Raw genomic sequence first — 16398 nt, forward strand, 5'->3', positions numbered from 1 at the left:
GATGAAGTAATTCGCCACACATTTGGGTTGTTTTTGCCTTTTCCTGCTATGAAGAGTGCTAGTAGGAAGAATGGTGTACAAGTATCTGTTTGATTCCCTGCTTTTAGAATCCTTTGTTTGTTTGTGTGTTTGTGTGTTCCTTCTTGAGACAGGATGTCACTCCAGTCAGCCAGGCTTTTCCAGTGTGTAATTTTTGTTGTTTCCTTTTGTCAAGTTTTAGAAGTTGTTATTTTATTTCTATTGAATTTTAAGGCATTTTTAGATATGTATTAAAACATTATCTTACATGCCGTGTGTTACACTGCAATTATTTTCATCATTCCTTTAAGAATCAAAAGGTTTTAGCTTAGATATCTTCCAATTTGTGAAGCTTTTCTGATTTTGACTTTTTTAAAAATGCTGTCATATACAAGAAACCCTTGGGTTAAAAATGCCATGAATATTTCTCTTTTCTTGCAGTCATAACTTCGGCATATGTCATCAATTAGTCTCTGGGTTATAGCATGTTTTCTTGAAAGTGTTTCACAATCTATTTTGGGCATTGAGAATTTCATCAAACTTAAGTGAATATTTCTACATTCACTATTGAAGAGAATAGTCCAATTTGATGCTTTAGTATTTGCATATCTTGCTTCCACAAGACCATTTTATGCAAAGACTTGTCTTCTCCCCAATGTCAGATCATTACAACATGATATGGAATCAACTGGCCAAAAGTGGGAAGGTTATCTCTGGAATGTCTATTTGACTCTATTGATCTCTCCATCTTAATTAAGACAAAGAATATGCTGTGTTAATTACATAACATTGCCGCAAATTCTCAAGTCAGAAAGTGTAGTTATAACTTCTTGTCATTTAGGCACTGAAAGAATGATCTTATCTCACAGATGCACATGCTTGGAAGTACTTCTCAATGCATACACACACATCCAGAAACAAACACACAAATACACACATACACACAAACTGTTTAATATGTACACAATTGTTGACTAGCATTGTTTTACATGAAATAAGGCAAATGTTTAGCCACTATCCTAACCCGGTTCCATTCCTATCATATTTGCCCATAATACTGACAAGTAAATCTGCTTCAACTCTTCCATAATCACAATGTAAGCTGTGTCCATTAAATTCTCTGAGGAATGCAGGAGGATACAACCTAAGACAGAAAACTTAATTGAATCCTGATATTTCATTAGTAAATAGGGTAATTGATGGATAAATGTAATGGTCTCGGTGGGTGGACAGTAGTTATATAAGGGCTGATGCAGCAAGATACTTAATTATTTAAAGGTGTTTGAAAGAAATTGAAACACAAGAGTGGGTGTATTCAACTAAAATAAAATCAGAAAGCCCAGAAATAAATCTCATTTTGGGTGTAAAAAAATGGCATTAGAGGAGATTCTGGGTCAGTCATCCAGCTGTGAAAGCTGCATCTTGGAAGCAGGATCCCTGTAATGCAATGATACTTGCTTATCAGTGGTGGTCTTTCAGTGGAAAAGATTTTGAAGAATGGCCCCTTCTTTTGTGTATTTGATGATTAGATTTCATGCCAAATCTCGGGTTTTAAACTCTATTTAAACGTTAACAGAATTAATTAAAATGGCAAAAAACCAAGAGATTCTTTGATTTGGAATCATCACATATTCATTTCTTGTTAGGTACAGTTATCAAAGATGACCTACTGGAGAGACACAATTGTGGAGAATGGCCCCTTACTTTTGAATATTTGCTGATTATATTTCATAGTCCATTTCTCATTAGGTACAGAGATCAAAGTTGACCTACCCAAGAGTAGAGATGTTCAGGACAAAACTCAGGGCTCCGTAGAACAGAATCTTGGGTGCAACATTGCTCAAGAACAAAAATGTGCTTATTCAGAGTGTTTCTGAGTGACATGTGTGTGAACTACAGTGCAATGAGCATGACACGCAGGCAGGCTATCAATTCGGCTCACCTCAAAAGCAGTTATGAGTATTAAAGGACACCAATGCCTAGGTCCAGGTTAAAGAGATAAGACCCTCCAACACCCTGTATAAAGACACGGCATCTGGATTGCTCATGCTTCTGGGGATCATTCTGCTGAAAATGGTGGCTCCTTTCTCCCTGTGGAGCATCTTTCTAAGCAGTGCTCCTTTATTCCCCCAGGACACTTTACATCAGGCACAGGAAGCTTTCTGATGGAGCACACCTGGCCCATGAAAAGACAAGGGAAAGAAACGGGACCAAAGGTCACTGTCCTCTCATTCCATCATCTTCCTTAAAATCTTCCTAATTTCATGGGCCCTGAAGCCAGGGCTGTTTCTTTACACCTAGCGGCCTTGGCGCCGGGTCTCAATTCTGCCCTGTTCCTTACTGTCTAAGACATTTTGGGAAAATCTCTAGAGCCAGGATCTTCATTCCTGGTAAGCCAGAGAGCCTGAAGACACACCCAAATTCTGTCCCTCTTAGTTCAGGGAACATGTCCACTTTCGTCAGCATTAAAATTTTGGCACCAAAAGTGCTAACTGCAATTCCAACATACAATGAATAACTGGAAATGGAGGGAACATCTCAGATCATGAACAATCGATGCAAGAATCCAGGAGATACACGGCTTATTTTTGCCTTTTCCCACTGAAACAAGTGCCAGTATTAACAATGTTATGCTATCCTCTGTTTCACTCCCTGCTTTTAAACGTCTCCGATGTTTTCTTCTTGAGACAGGGCCTCACTCGTGTCACCCAGGCTTTTCTACGGTGTAATTTTCATTGTTTGCTTTTGTCAAACTTAGAACTTTTTATTTCATCTCTATGAAATGTTGATCCATCATCACATACGTATGGAAATATTATCACCCATGCTGTCAGATACGTTGTTTTCATTTTCATCAATTCTTTAATAAACCAAAGGTTATAGTTGGGATGCCTTCTGATTTCTCAAGTTTTTTGTTTCGTGTTTCCTTAAACTGCCGTCGCACGTCCGAAACCACTCACTATACAAGGTCATGACCATCTCTCTTTTCTGGCAAACATAAATTTGGGGAATGTCATCAATTAGTCTCTCGGTGATTGCATGATTTCCCCAAAGTCTTTCACGGTCTACTTTGTGCACTGAGTATCCCTTCAAACTTCAGTGCACGTTTCTACCATTTGATGCTTTATTATTTGGCAATCTAACTTCCACAAGAGCATTTCATGCAAAGACTTGTCTTGTTCTCCACTGGCAGGTAATTTCACTCGGATAGAGAATCAATAGTCTGAACGTGGAAAGGTTATCGCTGGAAGGTGTGTTTGATTCCACGGATCTCTCCTTTCTTATTAAGGAAAAAAATACGCTGTGCTAAATACTATACTTCATTGACTATTCTCAGGTCAGAAAACTCACTTCCGACTTCTTGTCCTTCCGTCACTGAGAGGATGATGGTAGCTGCCAAAAGTACATACTTGGAAGTTCACCCCAGCACAAACACACAGACACACAAACACACAAACACACACACACACACACACACACACACACACACACATACGGTTTCATAGGTAAAGAGTTCTTCCCTGACATTGTTTTACCTGAAATAAGGCAACTGTGTGGCCATTGTCCCAACCCCGTTACACTCATAGTATATGTGCCTATCATTCTGAGGAGTAATTTGATTCAGGTGTTCTAGAAGTCATGATGTGGGCTGTGTCTGTTGAATTCCCAACGATGCAAGGGGACACACCCTGTGACTCATTCCTTAATTGAGTGCTGATATTTGATTGGTTTATCGCGCACCTGATGGGTGAGTGGGGTGTTCGCGGTTGGTGGGGTGAGTTATATAAGGGCTGATGCGGCCAGAGAGCTCGTCATTTGAAGACTCTCTCGGAAGGGATAGCGTCTTTCTGCAACCTGCGGTCCCAGCAGAAAAACCTTGTGATCCTTCTTCCAGTCGCCATGGAGGACGACTCACTCTACTTGGGAGGTGAGTGGCAGTTCAACCACTTTTCAAAACTCACATCTTCTCGGCCAGATGCAGCTTTTGCTGAAATCCAGCGGACTTCTCTCCCTGAGAAGTCACCACTCTCATCTGAGACCCGTGTCGACCTCTGTGATGATTTGGCTCTTGTGGCAAGACAGCTTGCTCCCAGGGAGAAGCTTCCTCTGAGTAGCAGAAGACCTGCTGTGGTGGGGGCTGGGCTCCAGAATATGGAAAATACCTGCTACGTGAATGCTTCCCTGCAGTGTCTGACATACACACCACCCCTTGACAACTGCATGCTGTCCCGGGAGCACTCTCAAACATGTCAACGTCACAAGTGCTGCATGATCTGTACTATGCAAGCTCACATCACATGGGCCCTCCACAGTCTTGGCCATGTCATCCAGCCCTCACAGGCATTGGCTGCTGGCTTCCGTAGAGGCAACCAGGAAAATGCCCGTGAATTTCTCATGTTCACTGTGGATGCCATGAAAAAGGCATTCCTTCCCGGGCACAAGCAGGTAGATCATCACTCTAAGGACACCACCCTCATCCACCAAATATTTGGAGGCTACTGGAGATCTCAAATCAAGTGTCTCCACTGCCACGGGATTTCAGAAACTTTTGATCCTTACCTGGACATCGCCCTGGATATCCAGGCAGCTCAGAGTGTCAAGCAAGCTTTGGGACAGTTGGTGAAGCCCGAAGAACTCAATGGAGAGAATGACTATCATTGTGGTCTTTGTCTCCAGAGGGCGCCGGCCTCCAAGATGTTAACTTTACACACTTCTGCCAAGGTCCTCATCCTTGTATTGAAGAGATTCTCCGATGTCACAGGCAACAAACTTGCCAAGAATGTGCAATATCCTGAGTGCGTTGACATGCAGCCATACGTGTATCAGCAGAACACAGGACCTCTTGTCTATGTCCTCTATGCTGTGCTGGTCCACGCTGGGTGGAGTTGTCACTACGGACATTACTTCTCTTATGTCAAAGCTCAAGAAGGCCAGTGGTATAAAATGGATGATGCCGAGGTCACTGCCTCTAGCATCACTTCTGTCCTGAGTCAACAGGCCTGTCCTCTTTTACATCCAGAAGAGTGAATGGGAAAGACACAGTGAGAGTGTGTCAAGAGGCAGGGAACCAAGAGCCCTTGGTGCTGAAGACACAGACAGGCGAGCAACGCAAGGAGAGCTCAAGAGAGACCACCGCTGCCTCCAGGCACCCGAGTTGGACGAGCACTTGGTGGAAAGAGCCACTCAGGAAAGCATCTTAGACCACTGGAAATTCCTTCAAGAGCAAAACAAAACGAAGCCTGAGTTCAACTTCAGAAAAGTCGAAGGTACCCTGCCTCCCAACGTACTTGTGATTCATCAATCAAAATAAAAGTGTGGGATGAAAAGCCATCATTCTGAACTGCAAAGCTCCCTGCTAAACCTCTCTTCAACGACCCAGACAGATCAGGAGTCCATGAACACTGGCACGCTCGCTTCCCTGCAAGGGAGGAACAGAAGATCCAAAGGGAAGAACAAACACAGCAAGAGGGCTCTGCTTGTGTGCCAGTGATCTCAGTGGAAATACCGACCCACACGTACGGGTGCACACACACACACACACACACACACACAAATACACCCACAAGCGTGCACGCAAACACACACACACACACAAACACGAACGCCGTCAATCCTACATAAATTAATGAAGAGCACAAGTTTCTGTCTCTACAACAGGGACAACTGGATAGTGATGGCAGCATCTCAGGATGAGCCCATACACGGGAAACATCAAGTTTTGGGGTCGGGAGTCTTCCGAACCTCTGGAGGGACTGTCTGTGTGTTTGTGTTCATGATAGATGACATTCAGTGTGCATTTCTGAATATGACCTACTGACGTGTAGGTTTGCGTGTGAGGTTATTGCAGGGGACTCAGTTTACAATTTTCTCTTGGGGTGTGTTTCATTCGTCAGTTGTTGATCGGCATGAGAAGATGAAATTTTGCTCATGTGGGACATCCGTGGATCATTCTCACCACCTTGAATAGTGGAAACTGGAATGCATTTGGAAGATAGGAACAGTGCTCTTCTTTATTACCCTGGCTCACCGTTTTTACATTGTTTCTGAATGGACCTCAGGCGCCCTGGGACTTGTGCTCTTGATGGAACCCACATAACGCCGGAAAGAGACAGACTGGCTTGCCTGTTTCACGGTGTCCACTTCCAATGAGTCGAAACGGAAAATTTTCCCACTGGCATGGAAGTCATTTGGAACTAAGTCGTATTGATAATAAAGGAAATCAAACACAGGAGTGTGTGTATTCAACTAAAATACATTCAGAAAGCCCTGAAATAAATCTCATTTGGTGTGTTTACAAATGACATTTGGGGAGATTCCGGGTCATTCGTCCAGCTGCGAAAGCTGCATCTCTGAAGCACAGTCCCTGTCCTGCAATCAGACTTATTTATCCAATGTGGTGTTTCCGTGGAAATGATTGTGGGAAATGGCCCCTTCCTTTTCTGTATTTGCTGATTAGATTTCATGGTCCCCTTCTCCTTAGGTGCAGTGATCAAAGTTGACCAACCCCAGAGGAAAGCTGTCCAGGGCACAACTCAGGGCTCCGTAGAACCACAGAATCTTGGGCGCAACCCTGCTCAAGCACCTAAATGTGCATACGAACAGGGTCTCTGTGTGACGTGTGTGAAAACTACAGTGTGATAAGCATGACTCCCAGAGAGGTTATCGATTGGGATCCCCTCAAAATCAGTTATGACCATTAAAGGACACTGATGCCCAGGTCCCGGCTGCAGGAATAAGACCCTCCAGCATCTTGTGTGAAGCCACGGCATCTGGATTGCTCATGCTTCTGGGGATCATTCTGCTGAAAATGGTGGCTCCTTTCTCCCTGTGGAGCATCTTTCTAAGCAGTGCTCCTTTCTTCCCCCAGGACACTTTACATCAGGCATAGGAAGCCTTCTGATGAAGCACACCTGGCCCATGAAACGAAAAGGGAAAGAAACGGGGCCAAAGGTCACAGTCCTCTCATTCCATCATCCTCCTTAAAATCTTCCTAATTGCATGGGCCCTGAATTCAGGGTTGTTTCTTTAAACCTAGCGACCTTGGCGCCAGGCCTCAATTCTGCCCTGTTCCTTACTGTCTAAGACATTTTGGGAAAATCTCTAGAGCCAGGATCTTCATTCCTGGTAAGCCAGAGAGCCTGAAGACACACCCAAATTCTGTCCCTCTTAGTTCAGGGAACATGTCCACTTTCGTCAGCATTAAAATTTTGGCACCAAATGTGCTAACTGCAATTCCACCATACAATGAATAACTGGAAATGGAGAGAACATCTCAGATCATGAACAATCGATGCGAGAATCCAGGAGATACACGGCTTATTTTTGCCATTTCCCACTGGAACAAGTGCCAGTATTAACAATGTTATGCTATCCTCTGTTTCACTCCCTGCTTTTAAACGTCTCCGATGTTTTCTTCTTGAGACAGGGCCTCACTCCCGTCACCCGGGCTTTTCTATGGTATAATTTTCCTTGTTTGCTTTTGTCAAACCTAGGACTTTTTATTTCATCTCTATGAAATGTTGATCCATCATCACATATGTATGGAAATATTATCACCCATGCTGTCAGATACGTTGTTTTCATTTTCATCAATTCTTTAATAAACCAAAGGTTATAGTTGGGATACCTTCTGATTTCTCAAGTTTTTTGTTTCATGTTTTCTTAAACTGCTGTCGCACGTCTGAAACCACTCACTATACAATGTCATGACCATCTCTCTTTTCTGGCAAACATAAATTTGGGGAATGTCATCAATTAGTCTCTCGGTGATTGCATGATTTCCCCAAAGTCTTTCACGGTCTACTTTGTGCACTGAGTATCTCTTCAAACTTCAGTGCAAGTTTCTACCATTTGATGCTTTATTGTTTTGCAATCTAGCTTCCACAAGAGCATTTCATGCAAAGACTTGTCCTGTTCTACTCTGGCAGGTGATTTCACTCGGATAGAGAATCAATTGTCTGAACGTGGAAAGGTTATCGCTGGAAGGTGTGTTTGATTCCACGGATCTCTCCTTTCTTATTAAGGAAAAAAATACGCTGTTCTTAATACTATACTTCATTGACTATTCTCAGGTCAGAAAGCGCACTTCCGACTTCTTGTCCTTCCATCGCTGAGAGGATGATGGTAGCTGCCAAAAGCACATACTTGGAAGTTCATCCCAGCACCAACACACACACACACACACACACACAAACACACACACACACACGCACACACACACGGTTTCATAGGTAAAGATTTCTTCCCTGACATTGTTTTACCTAAAATAAGGCAACTGTGTGGCCACTGTCCCAACCTGGTTACCCTCATATTATATGTGCCTATCATCCTGAGGAGTAATTTGATTCAAGTGTTCTAGAAGTCATGATGTGGGCTGTGTCTGTTGAATCCCCAGCGATGCAAGGGGACACACCCTGTGACTCATTCCTTAATTGAGTGCTGATATTTGATTTGTTTATTGTGCACCTGATGAGTGGTAGGAGTGTTCGCGGTTGGTGGGGTGAGTTATATAAGGGCTGATGCGGCCAGAGAGCTCGTCATTTGAAGACTCTCTCGGAAGAGATAGCATCTTTCTGCAACCTGTGGTCCCAGCTGAAAAACCTTGTGATCTTTGTTCCAGTCGACATGGAGGACCACTCACTCTACTTGGGAGGTGAGTGGCAGTTCAACTACTTTTCAAAACTCACATCTTCTTGGCCAGATGCAGCTTTTGCTGAAATCCAGCGGACTTCTCTCCCTGAGAAGTCACCACTCTCATCTGAGACCCGTGTCGACCTCTGTGATGATTTGGCTCCTGTGGCAAGACAGCTTGCTCCCAGGTAGAAGCTTCCTCTGTGTAGCAGGAGACCTGATGCGGTGGGGGCTGGGCTCCAGAATATGGGAAATACATGCTACGTGAACGCTTCCCTACAGTGAATGTCATACCCACCACCCCTTGCCAACTACATACTGTCCCGGGAGCATTCTCAAACATGTCAACGTCACAAGTGCTGCATGATCTGTACTATGCAAGCTCACATCACATGGGCCCTCCACAGTCCTGGCCATGTCATCCAGCCTTCACAGGCATTGGCTGCTGGCTTCCATAGAGGCAAGCAGGAAGATGCCCATGAATTTCTCATGTTCACTGTGGATGCCATGAAAAAGGCATGCCTTCCTGGGCACAAGCAGGTAGATCATCACTCTAAAGACACCACCCTCATCCACCAAATATTTGGAGGCTACTGGAGATCTCAAATCAAGTGTCTCCACTGCCACGGGATTTCAGACACCTTTGACCCTTACCTGGACATTGCCCTGGATATCCAGGCAGCTCAGAGTGTCAAGCAAGCTTTGGAACAGTTGGTGAAGCCCGAAGAACTCAATGGAGAGAATGACTATCATTGTGGTCTTTGTCTCCAGAGGGCGCCGGCCTCCAAGACGTTAACTTTACACACTTCTGCCAAGGTCCTCATCCTTGTATTGAAGAGATTCTCCGATGTCACAGGCAACAAACTTGCCAAGAATGTGCAATATCCTGAGTGCGTTGACATGCAGCCATACGTGTCTCAGCAGAACACAGGACCTCTTGTCTATGTCCTCTATGCTGTGCCGGTCCACGCTGGGTGGAGTTGTCACAACGGACATTACTTCTCTTATGTCAAAGCTCAAGGAGGCCAGTGGTATAAAATGGATGATGCCGAGGTCACTGCCTCTAGCATCACTTCTGTCCTGAGTCAACAGGTCTATGTCCTCTTTTACATCCAGAAGAGTGAATGGGAAAGACACAGTGAGAGTGTGTCAAGAGGCAGGGAACCAAGAGCCCTTGGCGCTGAAGACACAGACAGGCGAGCAACGCAAGGAGGGCTCGAGAGAAACCACCCCTGCCTCCAGGCACCCGAGTTGGACGAGCACTTGGTGGAAAGAGCCACTCAGGAAATTACCTTAGACCACTGGAAATTCCTCCAAGAGCAAAACAAAACGAAGCCTGAGTTCAACTTCAGAAAAGTCGAAGGTACCCTGCCTCCCAACGTACTTGTGATTCATCAATCAAAATAAAAGTGTGGGATGAAAAGCCATCATTCTGAACAGCAAAGCTCCCTGCTAAACCTCTCTTCGACAACCCCAACAGTTTAGGAGTCCATGAACACTGGCACACTCGCTTCTCTGCAAGGGAGGACGAGGAGATCCAAAGGGAAGAAAAAACACAACAAGAGGGCTCTGCTTGTGTGCCAGTGATCTCAGTGGAAGTGCTGACCCACACGTAGAGGTACACAAACACACACACACAAATACACCCACAAGCAGGTACGCAAACACACACACACCCACACAAACAAGAACACCGTCAATCCTACATAAAGTAATGAGGACCCCAAATTTCTGTCTCTGCAACAGGGACAACTGGATAGTCATGGCTGCATCTCAGGATGAGCCCACACATGGGAAACATCAAGTTTTGGGGTCGTGAGTCTTCCAAACTTCTGGAGGGACTGTCTGTGTGTTTGTGTTCATAGTAGATGACATTCAGTGTGTATTTCCGAGTATGACCTATTGACGTGTAGGTTTGCGCGTGAACTTATTGCAGGGGACAGGGTTTACTATCTTCTCTTGGAGTGTGTTTCGTTCGTCAGTTGTTGGTCGGCATGAGAAGGTGAAATTTTGCTCATGTGGGACATCCATGGATCATTCTCGCCACCTTGAATAGTGGAAACTGGAATGCATTTGGAAGATAGGAACAGTGCTCTTCTATATTACCCCGGCTCGCCGATTTTACTTTGGTTTCTGAATGGACCTCAGGTGCCCTGGGACTTGTGCTCTTGCTAGAACCCACACAATGCCGGAAAGAGACAGACTGGCTTGCCTGTTTCATGGTGTCCACTTCCAATGAGTTCAAATGCAAAATTTTCCCACTAGCATGTAAGTCATTTAGAACTAAGTAGTATTGATAATAAAGGAAATCAAACACAGGAGTGTGTGTATTCAACTAAAATACATTCAGAAAGCCCTGAAATAAATCTCATTTGGTGTGTTTACAAATGACATTTGGGGAGATTCCGGGTCATTCGTCCAGCTGTGAAAGCTGCATCTCTGAAGCATAGTCCCTGTCTTGCAATCAGACTTATTTATCCGACGTGGTGTTTCCGTGGAAATGGTTGTGGGAAATGGCCCCTTCCTTTTCTGTATTTGCTGATTAGATTTCATGGTCCCCTTCTCCTTAGGTGCAGTGATCAAAGTTGACCAACCCCAGAGGAAAGCTGTCCAGGGCACAACTCAGGGCTCTGTAGAACCACAGAATCTTGGGCGCAACCCTGCTCAAGCACCTAAATGTGCATACGAACAGGGTCTCTGTGTGACGTGTGTGAAAACTACAGTGTGATGAGCATGACTCCCAGAGAGGTTATCGATTGGGATCCCCTCAAAATCAGTTATGACCATTAAAGGACACTGATGCCCAGGTCCCAGCTGCAGGAATAAGACCCCCCAGCATCTTGTGTGAAGCCACGGCATCTGGATTGCTCATGTTTCTGGGGATCATTCTGCTGAAAGTGGTGGCTCCTTTCTCCCTGTGGAGCATCTTTCTAAGCAGTGCTCCTTTCTTCCCCCAGGACACTTTACATCAGGCACAGGAAGCCCTCTGATGGAGCACACCTGGCCCATGAAAAGACAAGGGAAAGAAACAGGGCCAAAGGTCACAGTCTTCTCATTCCATCATCCTCCTTAAAATCATCCTAACTTCATGGGCCCTGAGGCCATGGCTGTTTCTTTACACCTCGAGGCCATTTCTTTACACCTCGAGGCCCTGGCGCCAGGCCTCAATTCTGCCTCCTTGCTTACTGTCTAAGACATTTTGGGAAAATCCCTAGAGGCAGGATCTTCATTCCTGGTAAGCCAGAGAACCTGAAGACACACCCAAATTCTGTCCCTCTTAGTTCAGTGAACATGTCCACTTTGGTCAGCATTAAAATTTTGGCACCAAATGTGCTAACTGCAATTCCACCACACAATGCGTAACTGGAAATAGAGGCAACATCTCAGATCCTGAACAACTGATGCGAGAATCCAGGAGACACACGGCTTATTTCTGCCTTTCCCCACTGAAACAAGGGCCAGTATTAACAATGTTATGCTATCCTGTGTTTCACTCCCTGCTTTTAAATCTCTCCGATGTTCTCTTCTTGAGACAGGGCCTCACTCCTGTCACCCGGGCTTTTCTACGGTGTAGTTTTCGGTGTTTGCTTTTGACAAATTTAGAACTTCTCATTTCATCTCTATCAAATGTTGATCCATCATCACTTGCGTGTGGAAATATTATCACCCATGCTGTGAGATACGTTGTTTTTATTTTCATCAATTCTTTAATACACAAAAGGTTATAGCTGGGATACCTTCTGATTTCTCAAGTTTTTTGTTTCATGTTTTCTTAAACTGCTGTCGCACGTCCGAAACCACTCACTGTACAATGTCATGACCAACTCTCTTTTCTGGCAAACATGAATTTGCGGAATGTCTTCAATTACTCTCTCGGTGATTGCATGATTTCCCCAAAGTCTTTCACAGTCTACTTTGTGCACTGAGTGTCTCTTCAAACTTCAGTGCATGTTTCTACCACTTGATGCTTTATTATTTGGCAGTCTAGCTTCCACAAGGGCATTTCATGCAAAGACTTGTCTTGTTCTCCACTGGCAGGTAATTTCACTCGGATAGACAATCAATAGGCTGAACGTGGAAAGGTTATCCCTGGAAACTCTGTTTGATTCCACGGATCTCTCCTTTCTTATTAAGGAAAAAAATACACTGTGCTAATTACTATATTTCATTGACTATTCTCAGGTCAGAAAGCACACTTCTGACTTCTTGTCCTTCCATCACTGAGAGGATGATGTTATCTGCCGAAAGCACATACTTGGAAGTACATCCCAGCACAAACACACACACACGCACACACACACACACACACGCGGTTTCATAGGTAAAGACTTCTTCCCTGACATTGTTTTACCTAAAATAAGGCAACTGTGTGGCCACTGTCCCAACCCCATTACACTCATAGTATATGTGCCTACCAGCCTGAGGAATAATTTGATTCAGGTGTTCTAGAAGTCATGATGTGGGCTGTGTCTGTTGAATTCCCAGCGATGCAAGGGGACACACCCTGTGACTCATTCCTTAATTGAGTGCTGATATTCGATTGCTTTAACACTCACCTGAAGGGTGGGTGGGGTGTTCGTGGTTGGTGGGGGTGAGTTATATAAGGGCTGATGCGGCCAGAGAGCTCGTCATTTGAAGACTCTCTCGGAAGAGACAGCGTCTTTCTGCAACCTGCGGTCCCAGCAGAAAAACCTTGTGATCCTTCTTCCAGGCGACATGGAGGATGACTGACTCTACTTGGGAGGTGAGTGGCAGTTCAACCACTTTTCAAAACTCACATCTTCTCGGCCAGATGCAGCTTTTGCTGAAATCCAGCAGGCTTCTCTCCCTGAGAAGTCACCACTCTCATCTGAGACCCGTGTCGATCTCTGTGATGATTTGGCTGCTGTGGCAAGACAGCTTGCTCCCAGGGAGAAGCTTCCTCTGTGTAGCAGGAGACCTGCTGCGGTGGGGGCTGGGCTCCAGAATATGGGAAATACCTGCTACGTGAAAGCTTCCCTCCAGTGCCTGACATACACACCGTCCCTTGCCAACTACATGCTGTCCCTGGAGCACCCTCAAACGTGTCAACGTCACAAGTGCTGCATGATCTGTACTATGCAAGCTCACATCACATGGGCCCTCCACAGTCCTGGCCATGTCATCCAGCCTTCACAGGCATTGGCTGCTGGCTTCCATAAAGGCAAGCAGGAAGATGCCCATGAATTTCTCATGTTCACTGTGGATGCTACGAAAAAGTCAGGCCTTCTCGGGCACAAGCAGGTAGATCATCACTCTAAGGACACCACCCTCATCCACCAAATATTTGGAGGCTACTGGAGATCTCAAATCAAGTGTCTCCACTGCCACGGGATTTCAGACACCTTTGACCCTTACCTGGACATCGCCCTGGATATCCAGGCAGCTCAGAGTGTCAAGCAAGCTTTGGGACAGTTGGTGAAGCCCGAAGAACTCAATGGAGAGAATGACTATCATTGTGGTCTTTGTCTCCAGAAGGCGCCTGCCTCCAAGACGTTAACTTTACACACTTCTGCCAAGGTCCTCATCCTTGTATTGAAGAGATTCTCCGATGTCACAGGCAACAAACTTGCCAAGAATGTGCAATATCCTGAGTGCCTTGACATGTAGCCACACATGTCTCAGCAGAACACAGGACCTCTTGTCTATGTCCTCTATGCTGTGCCGGTCCACGCTGGGTGGAGTTGTCACAACGGACATTACTTCTCTTTTGTCAAACTCAAGAAGGCCGGTGGTATACAATGGATTATGCCAAGGTCACTGCCTCTGGTATCACTCCTCCCCTGAGTCAACAGGCCTATGTCCTCTTTTATATCCAGAAGAATGAATTTGGAAGACCCAGTTACAGTGTGTCCATAGGCAGAAAACCAAGAGCTCTTTGCGCTGAAGACAAGTGAATTGTGTGTGAAATAAAATGTCATGAATAAATCTTGCAGTGGAGTATTTATTTGTCTCACTTTGTAATCAGTGAATGAGCTTTAACCAATATCAATGCCTAGTGCCTACCCCCCAGAGATAAGAACTTCCAGTCTCTTATGTGTAACCATGGCATCTGGATTGCTCATGATTCTGAAAGTAATTCTCCTGTCCCCCAACATTTCAGAATCACTTCCGGTGGTGGAAACAGATAACACATCAGTCCCTTTCTCTCTCTTTTCTCTTCTCTCAGGAAAACTCTCACTGAGACAACGGAAATTCCTATGGTTTACTGGGGAGGAGGAATTTTCTCAGGAGTGAAAATGGTGGCTCCTTCCTCCCTGTCAAGTCTCTTCCTCAGGATTGCCCCTTTGTCTCTTAAGAACTCTGCTCATGAGGCCCAAGATGCCCCCTGGTTGCGCATACCTGGCCTGTGAAGAAATAAGGGGAAGGAATGGTTCCAAAGGCCATACTATGCTCACTCCGCCATGGCCTCTGACACTACGCTGACTTCATGAGCCCTGGGTCAGAAGCTGTTTCTTTACACCTCTAGGCCTTGCCTCATGGCCTAAAGACATCCCCATTTCTTACATCTTATAAGTTTTGACTAAACCCTCAGAGCCTAAATCTTCATTCCTCATAGGCCAAAGGGAGATACACCAGAATTCTGTCCCTCTGAGACTGCAGGACATCTCAGCTTCCATCAACATGAAATTTTGCACCAAATATAGTTACTGCAGTTCCACCTCACAATGAGTAACTGGAAGTTCAGACAACATCTCAGACTCTATACAGTTTCTGGCCAAGCTCATTTGGTTTGACAATGCTTTTACTCTATAAATCAGCTGTGTGAACACTTAGGATTCATATTATTTAGTTCTTTAATCAGTCTGTTATTATTTTCAGTGTATTTACTAGACTTTAGTTTAATATTTCTGATAAACTTTGATGCAAAAATTCTCGATATAATAGTGGCAAACAAAATCCAGCCACATATCAAAAAGATTATCCACCATGATCAAGTCAGCTTTATCCCTTTGGTGCAAGGCTGGTTCAATATACACAAATCAATAAATGTAATTCACCATGTAAACAGAACTAAAGACAAAAACCCCACGATTATTTCAGTAGACTCAGAAAAGATCTTTGATAAAATTCAACATTCCTTTATGTTAAAAACCTCATGAAACTAGGTGCTGATGGAACATATCTCAAAATAATAAGAGCCATTTATGACAAACCCACAGCCAATATCATATTGAATAGGCAAAAGCTGGAAACATTCCATTTGAAATTAGGCACAAGGCAAGGATGCCCTCTCTCTCCACTCCTACTCAATATAGTACTGGAAGTTCTGGCCAAGGCAATCAGGCAAGAGAAAGAAATAAAGCATATTCAAATAGTAAAAGAGGAAATTGAACTGTCTTTGTTTGCAGATGACATGATCCTATGTGTATAAAATCCCATCATCTCAGCCCAAAAGATTCTTAAGCTTATAAGCAACTTCAGTAAAATCTCAAGATACAAAATCAGTGTGCAAAAATCACAAGCATTCTTATACACCAACAACAGTCAAGAAGAGAGCCAAATCACAAATGAGTTCTCATTTACAATTGCTGCAAAGAGTATAAAATACCTAGGAATACAGCTAACAAGGCAAGTGAAGGAACTCTTCAAGGAGAATTGCAAACCACTACTCAAGGAAATAAGAGAGGACACAAACAAATGGAAAAACATTCCATGCTCATGGGTAAGAAGAATCAATATCATGAAAGTGCCATACTTCCCAAAGTAATTCATAGATTCAATGCTATT

The 16398-nt window shown here is 44.4% G+C and overlaps 1 protein-coding gene, 1 long non-coding RNA gene and 2 pseudogenes across 8 annotated transcripts in view; 3 read left to right on the forward strand and 1 right to left on the reverse strand.

Moving 5' to 3' along the window:
• Positions 1–16398, reverse strand: part of LOC129525601 (uncharacterized) — a 65503-nt gene that overhangs the window by 38598 nt on the left and 10507 nt on the right. The window lies entirely within an intron of this gene.
• Positions 3797–5560, forward strand: LOC101130037 (ubiquitin carboxyl-terminal hydrolase 17-like; annotated as a pseudogene).
• On the forward strand, positions 8644–10236 carry LOC129525597 (ubiquitin carboxyl-terminal hydrolase 17-like protein 22; annotated as a pseudogene).
• Positions 13223–14564, forward strand: LOC101127524 (ubiquitin carboxyl-terminal hydrolase 17-like protein 6). Its single transcript, XM_004046667.4, is given in 2 exon segments — positions 13223–14383; positions 14386–14564. Coding segments are annotated over 2 exon segments (1197 nt in total). The 5' UTR covers positions 13223–13365.

This window comes from Gorilla gorilla, chromosome 9, assembly GCF_029281585.2.
Source record: "Gorilla gorilla gorilla isolate KB3781 chromosome 9, NHGRI_mGorGor1-v2.1_pri, whole genome shotgun sequence".
In the NCBI taxonomy this organism is placed as follows: Eukaryota; Metazoa; Chordata; class Mammalia; order Primates; family Hominidae; genus Gorilla; species Gorilla gorilla.